Here is a 21,963-nt window from a genome sequence, read left to right as displayed (position 1 = left end):
CACAGAAGGAAGTAATACAAATAAGGTTGGAAAATAGGGTGGTACCAGATTAAGGTCTTTAATATCAGGCAGAGGAGTCTGAACTTTACTTGGAAGGCATTTGGGAGCCACTGAGGATTCTTGTACATTCAGTGGAAGGACATCTAAGTCTGAAGAAGGGTAGTCTGGTAGCTGCTCAAAGGGTGGATTGGAGAAGGGCAGAGGAAAATCAGGGCATCCATCAGGAAGTCTGAATCTAGGCTTTAACAAAGGTCTTCACTATGATGGCCACCATGAGTTTAGAAAGGAAAATGTGGATGGAAGATACAGTGAAAGGTTTTGGACCCATAATTCCTCTGGTTGTGTTAAGTGAATTGATGAGCCAAAAGTCAGTTTTCTAAATATCTTCTCCACTAAAGTGAACTGATTGTTAGACTGAATCAATCAACTTTTTTTTTAATTTAATTTTTTTATTATAATAACTTTTTATTGACAGAACCCATGCCAGGATAATTTTTTTTACAACATTATCCCTTGCACTCCCTTCTGTTCCGATTTTTCCCCTCTCTCCCTCCACCCCCTCCCCTAGTGAATCAATCAACTTAAAGAAAATTTAGTTGGTTAGTCTGATCAAAGTGTCCAAGACAATTTTAAGCACACACAAGATCATCGATTGAAAGCTGGAACTAACCTTAGCACTTATGGATCCACAATCCTCACATTATACAGATGAGGAAACTGGGGTATAAAGATATAGAGTAATTTGCTCAGGGTCCTACAACACAAAACCTCATATACTTCCTTTCTTCCTGAATTATTCCCCTCTTATAACTTCCTAAACCCTGATAAGCTCCTGATTTCCTAGGAACGCATCCAATTTTTTTGAAGGTTTCTTATGTCACCCACTTGCTAATAATTTTAGATTTATTAATATACTTAATACAGAGTCCATCTGATCCCATATTTCAAAAGGTGGATTAGAGAGGGTCCAGCTACATGGAAATGTCATCACCAAAGATGCTGAAGTGTTAGCTACTTGCTCTCAAATGGCCGTCGTTATAAGCTTTAACTTTTCAGCCCAAGACAAAATTTGAGGTAGAGTACAGAGTTGCTGTAGAACCCTCATCCATGTTTATGTAAATTCTATACTTTAAGTGTCTGCCATGGATAAGGGACAGCATTGGTAATACAAGTAGGAAAGTTACAGCCTCAACCCTATTATCCTCATCTATAGAAAAGTCCTTAAATCCAAAATGATTGGCTTAATTATTTGATGTTATCATCATTTGGAAGTGACTTTCCTCTCACCCCCCAAGTGAATGTGCCTTCCCCTACTTTACATGCCATGTGAGCAAGTTCAAAAACATTAATTCCTTCAAGATTAATTGAGTTTCTTAAGAATTATCAAGATCTGTGTTGGTCCAGTGAAAAAAGTACTGCTTCTGGGTCGGAAGGTTCAATTTATTTTTAGCAATGTGACTGTGGGTCAAGTCTCTGAATCTCAATTTCCTCATTTGTCAAATGAATACATTAGACTCCATGTTTTCTGAGTCTCTTTTTAGCTCTAAATTTTGTGATTTAATAATCGGATAAATGAGGATGATTCCTGTGGAATTGTTAGCCTAGATGGGTGAGGAAAGGGTCACACGAGGAAGACTTTGTCAATCCTGAAGCTCAACAGAAAAGGGAACTGACATGATTGTTTCTTTGAGAAGATTTTTAATCAATTTACAAAGCAACTATTACTTATCCACAGTCCTTGTCTGCCCACACCAAACTCTTTAGGCTTATGCCTTGTGGGCTCTATCTGTTCATAGCTGGCACTTGGGATTCTAACTGTCCTGGATCATGGCCAAGAATCAGGGAGGCAGGGATGTGTATGTGTGTGTGTGTGTGTGTGTGTGTGTGTGTGTGTGTGTGTAAATCTGTCTAGTGTATGTAAAGATTTTTCTTCTTAAAAGTCTTTTAAAACTTTAGAGCTGGCAGAGAGCCAGAAGTCACTTAAGCCCACCTTTTAATTTTACATAGGAGGAAATTGAGGCTCAGAGAGATGGTCTGACCTGTCCAAAATCACCCAAATGGTAAAAGACCAAGTCAGATTCAAACCCAGGTCCCAGATCTCCCAAAGCTCTGCTTTCTCCAGTGCACTGTTGTGTCCCCTTGAATGGAAGCTCCTGGAGGATAAAGTCTGATCTTTGTATCCCCAGTACCTGGCTCAATACTGGTGCACAGTAGGTACTTCACAAAGCTGCATTAGATTGATATGAATTTCCCCAATGTGGATAAGAAAGAAGAAAAATGTACTCACCACTCCTGAGAACTATGAGCTGAGATCCTTCTGCAAAGCTTTTGATCACGCCTGAGCTATCACACTGATTACCTGCTAAACAAAAACATCACAAGCACTACAAGGCTTGTCCCGGGACACAAACAGAGGCAATGTTTCATCCAGGGATGAAAATCGGTAGTCAGACAGAACTCCCAAATGTCTTCCCATTTGTAATGTGTTTGCTAGATTAGGGAGTGAGAGGTTTGCTGTTTCATTTAAAAACTGCCGTTCCTCTTCTTGGTGCACCGCCAATTTGGCAGACCTACCTGTAGCTAAGTTTGATTTGTTGGCAGTTTAACAGGAAGTCAACTGTTTGTTGCTCTCTAGGAGAAGATGCCACCATCTCTGCTCTCTTGTACAATCAGTTACCCATTTCCATGATTTCTCTGTATTCATCTGCCTCTTCCTCCCTATTACCATTACTACAAGCCTAGTCTGGGCACTTGAGCCTCCTCAATGGACAATGATCTCATTTTAGGTCTTCCCATCTTCATTCTTCCCAAGAGGACCTTGGTTTTGTTTTGCACATATAAGTAACTTATTTGAGTGTGAATCCACAATCTCTAGGCTGACTAAGCCAAAATCTGTTAAAGAAGAGAAATCATTTGGTGAGGGATTTGAGACCTGGAATTTTTACTTGTTTCAGAAAAAAGCAAAGAAAATGTTGCTTCAGAGAAGCTGGGATTCTAACAATTTCTATGATGTCTCTAGTAGCAAAAAAGGAAAACATAATTCAAAAATTTCAGAATTCTGATCAATCTATTTACCAATCATGACTTTAGAGAACTGATAGTTAAAGGAGCTGAGAGGTGGTGGGATATGGAGTGGAGCATACATTGTTAAAATTAATCCAATTTTCCTTAAATGTACCTTAAAGAAACCCCAAAACCAAGACCAGTTCTTTTTGAAAAGGAAGAGTTATTAAACAATGATAACAAAAGTAGAACATTAATAAAACATGGTTTAATTAAAAAAAGAAATGAGGACTCAAAAGTCACCATTATAATTCATTTATTTAGTCAGTCAATAAGTATTTCTCAAAAATTTAATAAGGCCCATGCACTGTGCTAAGTGCTAGAAATATTTTTATTTTTGTTTTTTCCTAGTAAATTTATTTGTTTTTAATACACATTGCTTTATGAATTATGTTAGGAGAGAAAAAATCAGAGGAAAAGGGAAAAACCATGGGAGAGATAAAAAACAGAAAAAAGAAGTGAACACAGCATATGTTGATTTACATTCAAATTTCTTAGATCTTTTTCTGGATGCAGATGGCATTTTCTGTCCAAAGTCTATTGGGATTGCTTTGGATCACTGAACCACTGAGAAGAACCAAGTCTTTCTAGTTGATCATCACATATTCTTGTTGTTATTGTGTACAATGTATTTCTGGTTCTGCTTGTTTCACTCAGCATCAGTTCATAGTAATCTTTCCAAGCCTTTCTAAAATCAGCTTCTCCAACATTTTTTATAGAACAATAATATTCCATTACCATCATATATCGCAACTTGTTCAGCCATTCCCCAACCGATGGGCATCCATTCATTTTCCAGTTCTTTGCCACCACAAAAAGAGCTGCTACAAGCATTTTTGCACATGTGGGTCCTTTCCCCTCCTTTATGATTTTATTGGGAAACAGACCCAGTAATGGCACTGCTGAGTCAAAGGGTATGCATAGTTCTAAATTGTTCTCCAGAATAGTTGGATCATTTCACAACTCCACCTACAATGCATTAATGCCCCAGCTTCCCCATATCCTCTTCAACATTTTCATTATCTTTCCCCCTCATTTTAACCAATCTGAGAAGTGTGAGGTGGTACCTCAAAGTTGTTTTAATTTGAAGCTAGAAATGTTTTTTTTTAATCATCCTGAAATTCAGGGAGCTCATAATTTAACAGAGAGAATTCAAATACATATACACAACACATATAGCATAAATTCAAAATTATATAAGAGAGAAAGTATTTGCAGTATATGATGACGGAACCAGTAAGTTGATGAGTCAATATTTATTAAACATTTAGGGCATTGAGGTGGCACTATACTGCAAAGAGCACTGGACCTAAAGTCAGGAAGACTCTCCTTTCTGAATTCAAATCCATTATCACACCCTGATTAGCTATATGACCATGGGCAAATCACTTAGTGCTCAGTTTCCTCATTTGTAAAATGAGTTAGAGAAGGAAATGGCAAATCACTTCAACTTGCAAGAAAACCACAAATGGGGTTATAAAGAATTGGATATGACTGGAAATGACTGAACAGCAAAGCACCTACTATGTCCCAGGCACTATGCTAAGCAAACAGCTGTGCATATACATGTTTTGTGCAGGATAAATAGGAAATAATCAATAGAGGGAAGGTGACATTTCAGTTGGCACCTGAATAAAACCAGGGAATCCAAGAGAAGAAGAAGAGAAGGAAGAATATTCTAGGCAGGGGGTGGGCAGTTAGAGAAAATGTCCAGAGAAGGGATTTGGAGTGTCTTGCTGAAAGAACATCAAGGAGAACAGTCACAAAACACAGTGGGAATCATGTTAAGCCCTCATTTTAAAAAGCTCCAGTGACTCCCTGCTCTCACTAAGCTAAAATTCAAATGGCTGTTTGGTATTCAGAACCCATCATGGCCTGAACTTAGCCTCCTTTGGCAGATACATCACACATGATGGTGTTTATCTTTATGCATTCTGAAGTCTGGCAAAGGGGTCGCCTTATTGCTGTTCTTTCTATGCAAAATTCATCTCCCACCTCCGTGCCTTAATACTAACTGTGCTCCGTAGCTAGACAACTTCAACCTGCCTCATCCTCTAATTCCTAGCCTTCCTCCAAGATCCAGGCCGGCTTTATTTTCCAGCACAAGGGCTTTTATGAATTCCCTCCCACTACCAGGCTCTCTCCAATGCACAAATTAATTTGTATTTCTTTCTTTTTAATGAGAAACAACATGGAGTAAGGGATAGAGTTGTTCTCAAAATAAGGAGAGCCCAAGTCCAAGTCATGGCTCTGACATATGTGACCCTGAACAATTAATTGAAGCTCCCTTTAATCCAAGAAAGACTCTAAAACACTAAGTTTAGAGAAAGCTCTGGCCTCCATTGATAGATAGACTTGCTTCACCTGGAAGTTCTTCATAGGACTGAAACCACAGGTCCAGTCCTTGGCTCCTGTTTTAGATATAGTTTTTGCTTTCTTATATATATGTGTCCTACTTGCTTCCCCATAAAATGTATGGTCTTTGAGGGGAAGGGAGCTTTTGTTTATACTTTTAAATTTCCAGGATCCACAGAATACATGGAGGCATTTTTATTTATTAGTTTGTTTTTTACTGGACCGATGATTTAATTGTTGGGAACGCCAAGTAAGGAAGACCCTCAGCCAATGTAGATGAATATATTCTGAAACTTCTGAGCTTAGAGAGTTAGCTGGGACATGGAGTGGTTAAGAGACTGCCTGAAAGATGCCTAAAATCTTATTGCTAGGTAGAAACTATGTGAATTTTTGATATTAAAAAATGGTTTGGAAAAGAACAGATCATAATTTTTTGAGCCTCATTTCTTACAGAGAAAACTAACTGAACATTTTCTAAAGGAAATTCCTTAATTCTTTATTGTTTCTATTGCATCTGTTGTACAAAAAGGGAAAATTTATAGAATTTTCATTCTTTTATCTTTTTAACATAGACTCATGAAGTCATTAATTTTGCTTTCATTGCCCCTTCTCCAACTTCCATGACCAAAGATCTCTTTCCTTCCCTGCCTCCACTTCAGGCCTTGGTCATCCATAGATACATGCCATTCTATTTCACTCCTGGTCATGTGATTTCTCCAAGTCTCTTGAAGAGAACCATGTCTTGGATGCCTTTCATCTTTCCCACAGCCCTGGGCACACGCCACCTGAATCAAGACTTGGTCACTGACCAGGATAATGAAGCACCAGCAGAAATAATGAGGAGAAACAGCACCTCAGTATTGGAAGCCTCTTCCCTGGCCATTGAGTCCAAATTCTACCTCCAAAAAACCATGTGACTTGGTTCAGAAACTAAGGAATGAAGAGAGGATATTAATGTCTTCCTTCTTCATATTTCTCTCATTTTCTCATGAAGAATATTGGAAGCAATTACTGACCTTGGTACATGAGATGTGAACAAGGGGACAGACAGGAATCAGGAATATCTGGGCTCAAATTCTGCCTCTGCTATTTGCTACCTTGGTGATGCTAGGAAAGGCCCCTAAGTCATCCCTTAGCAAATCACCCTCTGGGAAGAGGACCTGTTCACAGGGTGTTGGAGAGGATGAGACACAATTTTATAATGTAATGCTCGCTGCCAAAAAGCAGAATGACAGAATTGGAGAATTAAAAGGTTCCCCAGAACTCTTTCTAGTCCAACTTGTAAAAGCAACAGAAAGCTTACAGGGTCTATAGAGAGGTGATTGATTATGGTGGTGATGGGGGAGTTTGGGACCTGGGTGAATTGGAGCAAAAGTGGGGTATGGTATGGTATAGACACAGGCCACATGCACTTGAGAAGACATGCAGGAAGTGCTGCAGGCAGACTGGGGATGGGAGCCAGAAAGGAGGAGGCAGCCGCCTGGGAAGAGGATGTGGGGGGAGACTGAGGAGGGCAGGATTCTTGTATGATTCGTTATTGAGAGTTGATGGCTGTGGTATTTCCAGCATGCACACTAGTAGGTGCCCTCATCTTCAGGGGTTATGGAGTTTATTGTTAGGTCTGATGTTCTTTTGTCTCCATTCTTTTCTGCCACAAATTTTTTCCTTACTTCACCAAAGAATTTTTCCTTGGGGATACTGGTTGATTGGACAGAGATCAGATACTGTAAAGGCTGGTTTGGCTTCTGTTGGTACCAGTACATGAGCATATCCTCAAAGTTTTCACTGCCGGCCACTTGACAAGTCACCCGTGCTGCTGTTCCCGGTCGCCTGGTGATGGAAACTTGAGGCTGCTTGAGTTCTATGGCTGCATGGCCAACTAGAAGTAAAAGAAAACATAGTGAGATGAGCAGGGGCTTTGGCCAATTTTTTCCATTTCTCTCCTGATCTGAAAAGGAGGAGAAGCGTACTCACAGGCCCAGAGGGCGGCCACGGCAAGCACTTGGCGGAGGCTCATTCTGGCTGGATCAGTTCTGAACCTGAGGAGAACCCAAGGAAGCGAGGAGACTGAAATGCAGAGAGAGGGTGAGTGGGAAGGGGGACAACAGGAGGCCTGCTGTGGAGTAGCAGCAGAGGAAGGGAGTGCTCAGTCCTGGTCTAATGTTCATTGTGCATTCAACCTTTCTAAGAGGTGCAAAGCAGGATTCTCCCCATGGGAGGGGGCAAGCTTGCAAAGGTCAATGGTGATTGGCTTTTGTTTTCCTTGCCCCTAGATGAAGGTGGAAAAAGAAGTGGTCTTAACCCACTTCTGCCACTTTGTTTGTTTGCGTATTTGTGTGTTTTTATGTATGTGTTCGTGTTCATGTGCGTTTTCTGTTTCAGTTTGTGTTTTTATGTTTGTGTATATTTATGTCTCTGGGTGTATGTGTGTTTGTACATATATGTATTTGTGTGTATTCCTATTTCTGTGTATGGATATTTATGTGCACATTTGTGCTTGTGTGTATGTTTATGTATATTCATATGTCTGTTTTTTTGCTTGTTTTTGTATTTGTGTGTGTGTGTGTGTGTGTAGCACACTGGAAGGTAGAAGACCCTAGCATTGTAGGAAGGGGACAGCTTATGAAGGGTTCAACACCAAATGAAGGATTTTTTATTTGTCCCTGGAACTGTAACAACAGGTCAACTCCCCTAGCTTCTCCTCCTCCTCCTCCTGGAATTCTGAGCCTTTTTCCAAGACCCAGATCAGCTCTATTGACTTACAGAGGAACTTTCCTGAATCCCTTCCAATACTAGGGCCTCCTCTGTCTTAAATTAAATGGCATTTTCTTTTCATGAGAAATTACATGAGAAATGCAAAAAGGAGTAGAGAGCTGTCCTCAAATCCAGAGGGCCCAAATTCAAGCTATGTCTCTGACTTGTGTGACCCTGGGTGACTAATCGGAGTTCTCAGTAAACCACGCAAGTCTCTAAGGCTCCTTGTTATGAGAAAGCCCTGGTCTCTATTGATCAAAGAAGTTTCTTCACCTGGGAGTTCCTAATAGGACCAAAATTACATGTCCAGCCCCTGTCTCCTGTTTTGGATTTAATTTTGACTTTCTTATTTGTGTGTCCATGTTGCTTCCCCCACAAAACCTATGGTCCCTGAGGGGCATTTTTGTTTTTCTATCCCCAGGTTTCACAAAATGCTTGATGACCTATTTTTAATGGACCTATATTTCAGTGTTGTAGGGAACTTCCAGTCAGAGACCCTCTCAGTAAATGAAACTTCTCATATCAGAGGATTATCTGGGATGTAGAAACATCAAAAAGCTCTATAAAGATGTTTAATAAATGTTTATTGATAGAAACTGGGTGAATATTTTAATATTAGAGAAATGCTTTTGAAGAGAGCACATGAGAAGTTTTTGAGCCTCATTTCTTGGAGAGAATACTTGTCAAGGAAGTTCTGTGATTCTTTATTGTTTCAATTGTGTGTTTTGTGCAAAAACTGGAGAACTTGTAGAATTTGCCTCCCTTTTTCTTTCTGACTTTGGTTCATTGGGTCATTACTTTTGTTTAGATTTCCCTCCATGAAGCACTTTCATTGCCCCTCCTCTACCTCCATGACGCAAAAATTCTCCTCCTGTCTATACTTCTAGGTATTAACTATCTTTAGATACATCATTCTTTTTCACTCCTGATCATATGATTTTGCCAAGACTATTGGAAGTCTCTTGAAGGGAATTGTAATGGGCTGAGGCTTGAGTTGATGCACTGAGGTCCCAAGCACGTGAGGCTAAATAGTAATTGGACTATACTCTATTAATATACATGATTGGAGAAAGAATGGCCCCCGCCCACTCTCTGTGCAAGTCCTGATGTGTTGTATAGGAAATGATGATTTTGGTGGGTGGAGGCAGAGGGAGACAGGAAGAGAGGTGGAGAGAGATTGGGCTTGGGTTCTATGCTTGTAGCTGCTGGTGGTGTGGCTTCTGGTCTAGCTAGCTTCTTGACTCAGCTGCACACATTGCTATCGCCAATTCCCTTCCACCTCCGATCTTTCTTCACTGAGAATAAAGATTGACGATTTTCCCCTAACCTGAATTCCTGACTCCGGCTGATTTTAAAATACGCGGTCTTCACAGGGAATGACGTCTTGGATACCCTTGATCTTTCCCACAACACTGGGTATACACTACCTGAGTCAATACTTGGTAACTAACAAAGATAATGAACCACCAGCAGAAATAATGAGGAGAAATAGCATCTGAATGTTGGAAGCTGCTTTCCTGGGCATTTAGTCCGAATTCTACCCAAAAAAGCATTTGAGTTGGAATTAAGAGAAAATGTTCATGTCTTCCTTGTTCATGTTTCTCTCATTTTCTCATGAGGAATATTGGAACCATTTACCAACTTTGGTTCATGAGATGTGAACAAGGGGACAGACATGGAATCAGGAATATCTGGATTCAATTTCTGTTTCAGATATTTGCTATCTTAGTGATGTAGGAAAGGCATTTAAGTTTTTACGGCGAGTGTTTCTGATAAAGGCTTAATTTCTTAGATATATAGAGAAATGAGTTAAATTTCTAGGAAAAAAGTCATTTCCCACTGATAAATAGTCAAAGGATGTGAACAGATAATTTTCATATGAAAAAATTGTAGCCAATTATAATCATATGAAAAAATGCTCTGGCTCACTATTGAATAGAAAAATGCAAATTAAGACAATTCTGAGGTACTATTTCACATCCATCTGGCTATAAAAATTGATTCTCAGCTTTCTGCTTCCCTTCTAATCTTGGCTGCATTAGTTTTGTGCAAAATCTTTTTTAAGTTAATGTAATTAAAATTATCTATTTTGCATTTCATAGTGTTCTCCAGTTCTTTGGCCACAAATTGCTCCCTCCTCCAAAGATCAGAGGGGTAGTTTATAATTTGCACTCCCAACTTGCTTATATTATCATCCTTTATGTTTTAAAGCATGAACCCATTTCAAATTTATCTTGGAATAGGGTGCAAGATGTTGTTCTATGCCTTTTTTCTGCTACACTATTTTCCAGTGTTCCCACTAATTTTTGTCAGTTAGTTATCCCAGAAACTAGACTCTTTTGATTTGTCAAATAGAAGAGTACAATAGTTATTGACTATTGTCTTGTGTATCTTGTGTACCTTATTCGTTCCATTGATCTATCATTATATTTCTTAGCCAATACCAAATGGTTTTGATGACTACTGCTTTATAATACGGTTTTTAATCTGCTTTAATTTTTTTCATCAATTCCCTTGATATCCTTGGCTTTTTATTTTTCCAAATGAATTTTGTTATTTTTTTCTTGCTCTATAAAATAATTAGTTTGGCAATTTGATTGGCATGACCCTGAATAAGTAGACTAATTTAGGCAGAAATTTCACTTTTATTATATTAGTTCAGCCTACACAGGGACAATTGATATTTTTCCAAGTATTTATATGTAACTTTATTATTGTGAAAAATGTTTTATAATTATATCAATATATTTCCTGGGTTTTAGTTGGCAGATAGACTCCCAAATATTTTATATTATCTACAGTTATGTTGAATGGAATTTCTCTTTATATTTGTTGCTGCTGGGATTTGTTGATACCATGTGCAAGTGCTGATTCTGCAATTTTTCTAAAGTTGGTAATTGTTTAAATTGATTCTCTAGGATTCTCTAAATATACTAACATATCATTTACAAAGAATTATAGCTTTGTTTCTTCCTTATCTATTCCAGTTCCTTCAATTTCTTTTTCTTCTCTTATTACTAAAGCTAACATTTCTACTACAACATTGAATAACAATGGTGATAATGGGAATTATTTTTTTTTCTTCTCCCTTTTGCTTCTAGCTTATGCCCATTACACATAATGCCTGCTCATGGTTTAAAATAGATTTTACTTATCATTTTAAGGAAAACTTCATTTATTTCTATGCTCTTTAGTGTTTTTTAGATAGGAATAGGTGCTATATTTTGCCAGAAGCTTTTTCTGCACTTATTGATATATTGATATAATTTCTGTTAGTTTTGTCAATTCAGTATTGTCAAGTATGCTGATAGTTTTCCTTATATTGAAGTAGCCAATATAAATTCTTTCCTGATATAAATCCCTCTTAGTCCTAGTATATTAACCTGATGATAAATTTCTTTAATCCCTTTGCTACTATTTTATTTAAAATTTCTTCATTAATATTCATTAGAGAGATTGGGCAAGAATTTTCTTTCTCTGTTTTGAATCTTCCTGGGTTAGATATCAGTACCATATTTGTATCATGAAAGGAAATTGGCAGGACTCTTTCACTTATTTTTCCAAATTATTTATATAGTATTGGAATTGGTTGTTCTTTAAATGCTTGGTAAAATTCACTTTTAAATACATCCCTGGAGATTTTTTGATAGGGAGTTCATTGATAGCTTCTTCAATTTATTTTTCTACAAATCTGTTTAAATATTCAATTACATTTTCTGTTAATCTGGTCAACTTATATTTTTTGTAAATATTCATCCATTTCAAATAGAAATGTCAAATGTCAAATTTATTGGCATATAGTTGGGTAAAATAGTTCCTAATTGTTACTTTAATTTCTTCTTCATTGATGGTACATTTACTTTTTTTCATTTTTTTTTTTACTAGTAAGATAATTTTCTTTTCTTTTTTTTAATCCAATTAACCAAAAGTTTATTTATTTTGCTCATTTTTTCATAAAGTTAAGGCTCAGTTTTATTTATTAGTTCAAAAATTTTCTTTTTTTCAATAATCTCTTCTTTGATTTTCAGAATTTCTAATTTGGTGTTTAACTGTTTATTTATTTATTTATTATTTTTCTAGATTTTTTTTTTAGCTTCATGCCCAATTCATTGCTCTTCTCTATTTTCTTCATGTTAGCATTTAGAGATATAAAATTTCCCCTAGGAATTGTTTTGACTTGTATCCCATAAGTTCTGGTATGTTATCTCATTATTGTCATTCTCTTGGATGATTTTATTGATTGATTCTATGATTTGTTGTTTGATTAAACTCATTCTTTAGGGTGAGATTGTTTAATTTCCAATTAATTTTTAGTCTATCTTTCCATAATTCTTTATTGCATGTAATTTTTATTGTATCATGATCAGGTTTTATACCCCAATACATGGTCCATTTTTGTGTAGGTGTTATGTACCACTGAGAAAAAAAGGTATATTTCTTTCTATCCCCATTCATTTTTTTCCAGAGGTCTATCATATCTGTTTTCTAAAGATTCTATTCATCCCCTTAACTTATTTCTTTTTGTGGTTAATTTTATGGTTAGATTTACCTAATTCTGAGAGGGTCAAATTGAGGTTCCTCACTAAAATAGTTGTGTTATTTATTTTTTTTTCCTGTAACTGACAACTTCTCTAAGAATTTGCATGCTATACCACTTGGTGTATATATGTTTAGTGTTGATATTACTTTGTTTTCTATGGTATATTTTAGCAAGATGTACCTTTGCTCTTTTAATTAGATTTATTTTTGCTTTAGTTTTGTATGAGATCAGGATTGCTATCCCTGCTTTTTAAAATTAAACCAAAACATAATATATTCTGCCCCAAGTGTTTATCTTTATTCTGTGTACATCTGTGTATTTCACCTTTTCCTTATAAATAACATATTGTAGGAATCTGTTTTTTAAGCCATTGTAGTATCTGTTTTTGTTTTATAGGAGAGTTCATCCCATTCACATTCAGTTATGATTACTAGCTGTATATTTCCTTTCACCCCTTTTTCCCCCTTGTTTACAGTTTTTCTTTCTCTTATATATTCTGTGGAAATGGTTGGTTCCTGATGGAGGAAATCTGGAACCTGTGTGAGTTAGAGCAGGAATTTGGTATAGTATTGACACAGGTCATATGGCCTTGAGAAGAAATGCAGAAAGCGCTGCAGGCAGATTGAGGATGGGAGCCAGAAATAAGGAGGTGGCCCCCCAGGGAAGAAGATGTGGTAGGATTTTCATATGTATTTTCACTAAGTGTTGACATCTGTGATATTCCCAGCATGCACAGTAATAGATAGCCTCATCTTTATGTCTTGAGTAGGTTATTATTAGGATTGATGTTGTATTTTTTTCTATCACAAATATGTCCCTCATATCATCTAATGATTTTTTCTGGGGGCCACTGGTTGATTGGACAAAGAGCAGGTTTGGCTTCTGTGGGTACCAGTGTACATGGATATGAGCAAAGTTCCAACTGTTGGTCACTTGACAAGTCACCCTTATTGTGGAGTTCAGCCCTCTGATGGAGACTTGAGGCTGCTTCAGTTCTAAGGCTGCAGGTCCAACTAGAAATAAAAGAAGAGAACATAGTGACATGAGGAGGGGCTTTGGCAAATTTCTTCTGTTTATCACCTGGTCTGAAAAGAAGGAGAAGCATACTCACAAGTCCAGAGAGTGGTCACAGCAAGCACTTGGTGGGGACTCATTCTGGCTGTGCCAATTGTGAACCTGAGGGAAAGTCAAGGAAGCAAGGAGACTAAGAGCTGGAGAGAGTGGGTGAGTGGAGAGGGTGGCAGAAGGAGGCCTCCTGATTGCAGAGGAAAGGATTAGTCCTGGTCTAATGTTCATTGTGTATTCAACCTTTCTAAGAGGTGCAGAGCAGGGCTCTCCCCATGGGAGACGACAGGCTTGGTGAGGTCAGTGGTTATTGACCTTCCTTTCCTTTGCCCAAAGATGAAGGCAGAAAGGTGTTGTCTTGATCTACTTCAGCTCCTCTCTGTCCCAAACATCTTGAGACTGTCTGCTTATGGCTCCTTAGACACCACTGAATCTTCAAAAGAAGATCTTATATTTCTTTAAAGCTTTATTCTCATTGAGAAGTAACATGAAGAGTGGACAGAGAATAAATCTCAAGGTCAAGAAGATCTGGATTAAAGTTCTGGATTCATTTGACCATAGGTAAATCATAACCTTTCAATTTTCTTTCTCTTTTTCATTCTTCTGGATGTTTTTCAAATTTAATTCCAATTTAAAAAAAATTTAAATGTAAGAATTATAGAAAAATTAGAAAAGGAAAAAATATATTGCATATGAAACTGGAAGTACAATATGTACCTATTACTTTTCCTTTTAAGTATTTGATGAAAATTATTGTGGAAATATCTTTTTTCTCCCTTCCTCTCTTCATATGAATGTCTATGTAAAACAATTTTATTCATATTTGTATATTCATAGTGTATATTGTAATTTGTACATGTTACAATTAGCATCTTTCTTTAGATGTTTTTTATAGTTAATTTGGGTATTTTCAATAGTCAGAATTGACTTGGTCCCTCAAAGCTGTTTCTAAAATGACATTGCTATTATTGCATACAAGCATTCTTTTGGACCTGCTTATTGTGCTTTTCATTATGCCATTTAAGTCTTTCCATGTTTTTCTAAGATGACCAGACTCATCATTTGTTACAGACCAGTAGTATTCCATCCTGATCATATACTCAACCATTCCCCAATTGATGGGCAGACTCATAATTTCCAGGTTGCTATCAATGTTTTAGAACATGTAGGATCTTTTCTTTTCTTTTCTCCTGATCATCTTAGGAAAGAAACCAAATAGTTTTATCTCTAGCTCAAAGGGCACACACATTTTTATAACCCTTTGTACAAAATTCTAGATTGCTTTTTAGACCTCTCAGTCTTCTGAATAACTCTTCAAGCCTGCAAGTTGTAGCATAGGAACCACATTACTTTGGTACAGGATGATTCCTCATCTAAAATAATGAAAGCACAAAGTCAGTCACCATCACCTTCCTCCCAATAACCATGTGAGTCACCACTGGGAGGATTCTATTTCACTTTGCATAGATGAGGGAACTGAGAATGACCTGAAGTCACTTCCCCACGGGCAGCAAGAAGTATGTATTACTTATTATATATTACTTATTATTATCACTTATTATATGCCAGGCACCAGAAATAAGAATTGGCTTTTAACCTAGATCTTTCTGACTTCAGTTCAATTCTCTCTCCTGATTTTGGACTCCACTCAAGTACACATCCTTGTTGTGATCATCTTTCATTTTGTTGTTCTTCACTCAGTCTACTTCTATAAGACCTCCAAACCTATCTTTTCTTTTGGCAAAGACAAATAAATAAACTCTGACATAGATTCACTGTCCTACTGTTCAAACAGCCCAAGCAAAATGGCTGTTTGGAGATTTGATTTTTCATTCAGTTTGGAAGATCACATGGAGGAATCATAGTACCTTGAGTGTCCACAGGTCTGTTGCATGCATGCAAATATACACCACATCTGTATTCACACTCAAATATATTCTCTCTCTCTCTCTCTCTCTCTCTCTCTCTCTCTCTCTCTCTCTCTCTCACACACACACACACACACACACACACACACCCTAGTGTGGACTTGGTTCAGTTAATTGCCCTCCATGAGTTCCAGTTTCTGAATGGCAAATCAGACAGTTCAACTGGGTGACTTCTGACATCTCTTCCAGCTCTAAATGGATTATGTCTACTTCTCCTTGTGGTGTAATATCTCTCAGTATCATGAAACTTCTCAAGGTCAGAAGCTGCCTTGGGGGTGGGGGCATTTCTTTGTGTTATTTATGTCTACTAAAAGTTCCTGGTTCACAGTGGAGGCTTTAACACTTGTTAAATAAATGAACGGAGTGATTAAAATGGACATTGCCATGTATGATTTGGGACAGGGCTTGAGAAAAGGATTGGAGATCCTTGCTGTGGACAGAATTCATGGCAGTTGGCTGGGGGTTTGGGGAGTTCAGAAAACTTGACTCACATGCTCAGATTTGTCTCCTTTGCAACTCCTTTCCTGCCAACAGGAACCACACTTTCATCTTCTCTCTTGGGGTCAGGCAGAAAGATTTAGCCTAGAAAATAATTCCTCTTGTGTGCAATGGATGGGCTCTTGATTTTGAAGTCATCACATTCTTTTAAGGGAGGCTGCAGCTATTCCTAATTATAGAGAAGCCCTGGGCTCTGAAAGACCCAAGAGGTGTGTTGAGGCAGTCTCCAGATAGCCACACAGAATTGAATTGAACCACAGATCATCCGAGCAGGCCAGGCCTTAGCTAATCATCTAGTCTGTCCTATTCCTGATTACAGATGCCCTCTAGGCAATGCTCAATGCCTTAAATCCTATTGCTTTTGGCCAGTGGTTCTCAAACTTTTGTTTTCAGTACCTTATCCTGTTAAAAATGATTGAGGATCTCTCCAAAGTGTTTTTGTTTATCTGGGTTATATTTATAGACATTTACCATATTGGAAATAAACACTATTTTTGAATTTGTAGACCCTCTCAAAGGGTTTCAAAGATCCCCAGGGTTCTCCACACCATACTTTGAGAACCACTGCATTTTGGCCCACAGTGGTCACAGCCTTTCCATTTCATCTATTTTATCCCTGAATTAGAAACCATCCTCTACTTTTCTATAATAATTTCATGCGTATCATTCTTGGTCCCCCAATTTGACTAAGTTCCCTGAGGGATAAACCTTTTCTTGGGATTTATTTATTTATTTTTTTGGTTCACTGACTAGTGAGTGGTTCATTCCAAAGGTCTTTTGCCTTAAATGATTCTCCCACTGGCATTGTTGGGCTGGGTTATTTTTTTGGGTTCTCTGAAGGAATCCCATGTTAGGGATAACCTTCCTGGGATACCTTCAGGGGAAAGAATACAGGCATTACTCTCCCACCTTATATTTAGGGGAAAGGTGGACTCAGTTCTTATATTATTAATGTGGAACTAGTAAATTACTTCCCAGAATCCTTCTCGATTCAAATAATTTTTCCACTCCTGCCTAATCCTGCCCCATGTGATCTTTCCACATTTTTTAAAATTTCTAGTGTCAAACTATTCAATGGATTTCTTTTGAACTGATACTAAAAGTCAACATTTAGTTCTTCAGAGCTTACAAAATGGTTTATCTAGATCAATGGTTCTCAAAGTAATCCTGGGGATCTCTGAAACTCTTTTAGAGGGTCTACAAATTTAAAAGTAGTTTTTATTTCCAATATGGAAAATGTCTATAAATATAATCCAGATAAATAAAAAGGCTTTGGAACGATCCTCAATCATTTTTAATAGGATAAAGATACTGAAAACAAAAGTTTGAGAAACACTGATCTAGATATTCTTATTGGATCTCACATTGTTCCAGTTGGGTGCATTTTATTATTGTATATACACATTACAGAAAATGAAAGAAACTAGTGATTTTTCCCATTGAGTGAATGTCAGAAAACAGAATCAGAAAACTCTAAGTTCAAATTCCATTTCATGCAGAGATAGCTGCTGGGGGACCCTGGGCAAGCCACTTCAACTCTCAGGCTCAGTTTCCTCATCTCTAAAATGGGAATAGTAATATTCCCTCAATTCCCTCAAGTCTCAAAGTATGGGAGACGCTAGTCTATCTCCCAAGATTGTTGTGAGATTCAAATGAGTTAACATGGATAAATCCTTCAAAAATCTTAAAGTGTTACATAAATCCTATTTTGTTACATTTGTAAAGTAGTTTTTAAACCTTAAAGTGATGTATATGTATATATAATATAACAAATATTAATATAAAATAAACAATTATAATCTTATTAGAGATTAGATAAATTTTTTTGAGTTATGAGACCTTTATCTGAGAAACTGACTATAAATTTGTGTAAAGGACTGAAACTCTGAAAAAGGTGTGCCTGAATCAGACAACCAAGCATGTAAGGCTAATTACCTATTAAATATAAGACAATGACTCTATTAGCATAAGTTTGGAGAGATGGTCCTTCTCACCATTTGGTGCTGGCTCAATGTTAAGATAATTGTAGGCAGGGCAGCTAGGTGAAGCAGTGGATAGAGCATCAACCTTGAAGTCAGGAAGACGTGAGTTCAAATTTGGCCGCAGACAAAGAACACTTCCTAGCTGTGTGACCTGGGCAAGTCACTTAACCCCAATTGCCTCAGCAAAAAAAAAAAAAAAGATAATTGTAGGCAAGGATTAGAGGGTGGTGACAGAGGCCAGAGACTTACTTGGTGGCAGGACAAGGAGGAGAAAAGTGGAGATTCTGGACTCTAGAATCGATCTTTGGCTAAACTCCTGGCAGTTTGCCTGCTTCTCCCCCTAAAGACCAAGGACTTTTACTTATCCCGACTCTGGATGATCCTGAGGCCTCCAGGGAGCTAGTCTGGACTTAACAAATTTGTCCCCTAATTTTCTGCTTTCCATTTGTTTTATTTGTGCAAAATTTAATTTAACGTAATTGAAATTATCCATTTTATACCTCACATGGCTCTCTATCTCTTATTTATGAATTGTTCTCCTATCCATAAGTCTGATAGACAATATGTTCCATGTTCCAAAATTTTTCTCATTGAGTCATTCTTCAACTGATAAAGAGCCAAGTTTATGAACAGACAATTTTAGGTAAAGAAATCACAAGTTATAGATACGTATAAAAATTTCTCAAAATATTTATTGATTAGAGAAATGCAGATCAAAACATCCTTGAGTTATTTTATACCTATAAAACTGGCATAACTGATTGAAGGACAAAGCAACAAATGTTGGAGGATGTGGAAAATTGGGACACTAATTGTGCAGGAAATTGTGAACTGATCCAACCATTTAGGAGAACAATCTGGAATTATGCCAAAGAATTATTAAACTCCTATACCTTTGGCTCTGAAATATTACTATTAGGTCTATTTACAAAAAAGATTAGGAAAAATGGGGGAAAAACCCATATGTTCTAAATCATTGATAGCAGCACTCTTTGTAGTACAAAAGAACTAGAAATTGTGGAGATGACCGTCAATTGGGAATGATTGAATAAGTTGGGTATTTAAACATGATGGAATACTATTGAGCTATGAGAAGCAATGAGTTTGTTGGTATTAAAAATATGGCTAGATCTGCATGAAATAATGAAGAATGAAGAGAAGATGGTAAGAGTAAACTCATTTTCATCATCATAAATACCCAAGTTAACTACAAAGGATATATGAAGGAAGATGTTATTTGATAAATACAAATTTGTGTAGAGTGATATTATACAAACATCTACACATGTTTGTGTCTAATTATAGCTACATCTAGAGCTGAGGAGGTAGAGAGGAAGGGAAAAAAAAGAAATTTGGATGACACTTTAAACTAACACTTAGCTGGTGCTGGACAAGCCACATAAATCATCCCTGAGTTCCTCTTCCTTTGTAAAGTGGAAGTGGAAAGAGAACCTATTCTTCAGGATGGTGGAAAGGATGACACCATACTATAACATAATGTTCTCTGCCAAAAAGCAGAATGACAGAATTGGAGAACTGGAAGGAACCTCAGGAGCTGTCTTGTCCAACTCATAAAAGCAATGGAAAGCTTATGGGTCTGTAGAGATGTGAATGATTATGGTGGTGATGGAGGGAGTTTGGGACCTGGGTGAGTTAGAGCAAAACAGTGATATAGTATAGACACAGGGCTCATGGCCTTGATTAGAAATGCAGGAAGTGCTGCAGGCAGACTGGGGATGGGAGCCAGAAAGGAGGAGGCGGCCTCCAGGGAAGAGGATGTGAGGGGAAACTGAAGAGGCAGGATTCTTGTATGTCTTGTCACTGAGATATGATAGCTGTGGTAGTCCCAGCATGCACAGTAGTAGGTGCCCTCATCTTCATGGGTTATGGAGTTTATTGTTAAGGCTGATGTTCTTTTGTCTTCATTCTTTTCTGCCACAAACTTGTTCCTTACATTATATGAGGATTTTTCCTCGAGGAGACGTGTTGATTGGATAGACAGCAGGTATTGCAAAGGCTGGCTTGGCTTCTGTTGGTACCAGAATATGTACCAACCAGCAAAGTTCCGCATGCCAGCAACATGACAAGTCACCCGGGCCGCTGTTCCCACCTGACTGGTGATGGACACTTGAGGCTGCTTCAGTTCTATGGCTGAATGGCCAACTAGAAATAAAAGAAGAGAACATAGTGACATGAGCAAGGGCTTTAGCAAATTTCTTCTGTTTCTCTCCTGATCTGAAAAGGAGGAGAAGCATACTCACAGGCCCAGAGGGTAGCCACAGCAAGCACTTGGCAGAGGCTCATTCTGGCTGGGCCAGTTGTGAACCTAAGGAAACACAAGGAAACGAGGAGACTGAGAGGTGGAGAAAAGGGATGAGTGAGGAAGGTGAGCGGAGGAGGCCTGTTGTGGAGTCAGCAGAGGAAGGGAGCTGCTCAGTCCTGGTCTAATGTTCATTGTGCTTTCAATCTTTCTAAGAGGTGCAAAGCAGGGCTCTCTCCCCGTGGGAGGAGGCAGGTTTGCTGAAGTCAGCAGTCATTGGGCTTCTTTTCCTTTGCCCAGAGATGAAGGCAGAGAGGTGTTGTCTTGACTCACTTCTGCCCCCCCTTTGTCCCAAACATCCTGAGGCTGTCGTCTGATGGATCTTCAGACATCACTGAGTTCTCAAAAGAGGAAGATCTTATAAGTCTTTAAAGCTTTATTCTCATTGAGAGGTAACAGGACAGTGGACAGAGAATGAATCTCAAAGTCAAGAAGACCTGGATTCAAGTCCTGGATTTATTTGACCATAGATAAGTCATAACATTTTAGTTTTCTTCTTTTTTTTTTTTTTGGTTCTACAGAATTTTTGGAAAATTTAAGGTTTTTTTTTAAATTTTGAACTTAAGAATTATAGAAAAAGTATAACTGAAAAAAGAGAATCACACATGAAACTGGAAATCTATCATTACCACTTGCTTTTTCTTTTAAATATTTACAAAAATTATGGTTGAACTTTCTTCCCCCACACCCTCATCCTAGAGATGGCTCCCATTAGATGCAAATATTGAAGTATATAAATATCTATGTAAGTCCATTCTATATGTAATTCTATTTATCACTTTTTTTCTCTGGATGAAGACAGTGTCTTCTTTCATGTCCTTTATAGTTAATTTGGGTGTTTGTGATAGTCAAAATGATTTGGTTGCTCAAAGTTGTTCTTAAAAAGACATTGCTATTATCTTATGCAAACATTCTCTTTGATCTGCTCATTGTGTTTATATCACGCATAATGAGAGAGATAGACTGGGAGAGAGACAGAGACAGAGACAGAGACAGAGAGACACAGAGAGCCAGAGAGAGCCAGAGAGCCAGAGAGAGCCAGAGAGAGCCAGAGCCAGAGATGGTGGCTATCAACATTTGATCCTGGAACCTGGACAACTGGTGAACTCCCCAATGCCACCTCCTCTTCTAGGAATTCTGAGCCTTCTTCCAAAACTCAGGTCAGGAAAGAAGGACTTTCCTGAATCTACTACTAGTAGATCCTGAGTTCTACTATTAGAATTGCTGAATTTACTACTAGAGCCTTCCTATGCCCTAAATGACATTGTCTTTCCTCTTTCTGAGAGGAAACATGGAGGAAGGGATAAAGAGCTGTCCTCAAAATCAGGAGAGCCCAAAATCAAGTCATGTTTCTGACATGTGTTACCCTGGGTGATTACCCTAGGTGAGTCTCTACAGTTCTAAGTTGTGAAAAGGTTTTGGTTTCCATTAATAGAAGGAGTTTCCTCACCTGGGACT

General features: G+C 37.8%; 1 protein-coding gene across 1 annotated transcript in view; it reads right to left on the bottom strand.

The window, feature by feature from the left end:
* Positions 1 to 20,837, bottom strand: part of LOC100934073 (TCR gamma alternate reading frame protein) — a 39,024-nt gene extending 18,187 nt beyond the window's left edge. The window contains exons 1-4 of the mRNA XM_031962023.1: positions 20,779 to 20,837; positions 20,447 to 20,511; positions 20,241 to 20,348; positions 7,118 to 7,297 (exon numbers count right to left, since the gene is read on the bottom strand). Coding sequence (XP_031817883.1) covers positions 7,118 to 7,297; positions 20,241 to 20,348; positions 20,447 to 20,511; positions 20,779 to 20,837 — 412 coding nt within the window. The remainder of the gene's footprint in view (positions 1 to 7,117; positions 7,298 to 20,240; positions 20,349 to 20,446; positions 20,512 to 20,778) is intronic.
* Positions 20,838 to 21,963: the final 1,126 nt, after the last annotated feature.

This window comes from Sarcophilus harrisii, chromosome 1 (genome assembly GCF_902635505.1).
Source record: "Sarcophilus harrisii chromosome 1, mSarHar1.11, whole genome shotgun sequence".
Lineage (NCBI taxonomy): Eukaryota > Metazoa > Chordata > Mammalia > Dasyuromorphia > Dasyuridae > Sarcophilus > Sarcophilus harrisii.
This window is presented reverse-complemented; position numbering and strand designations above follow the sequence as displayed.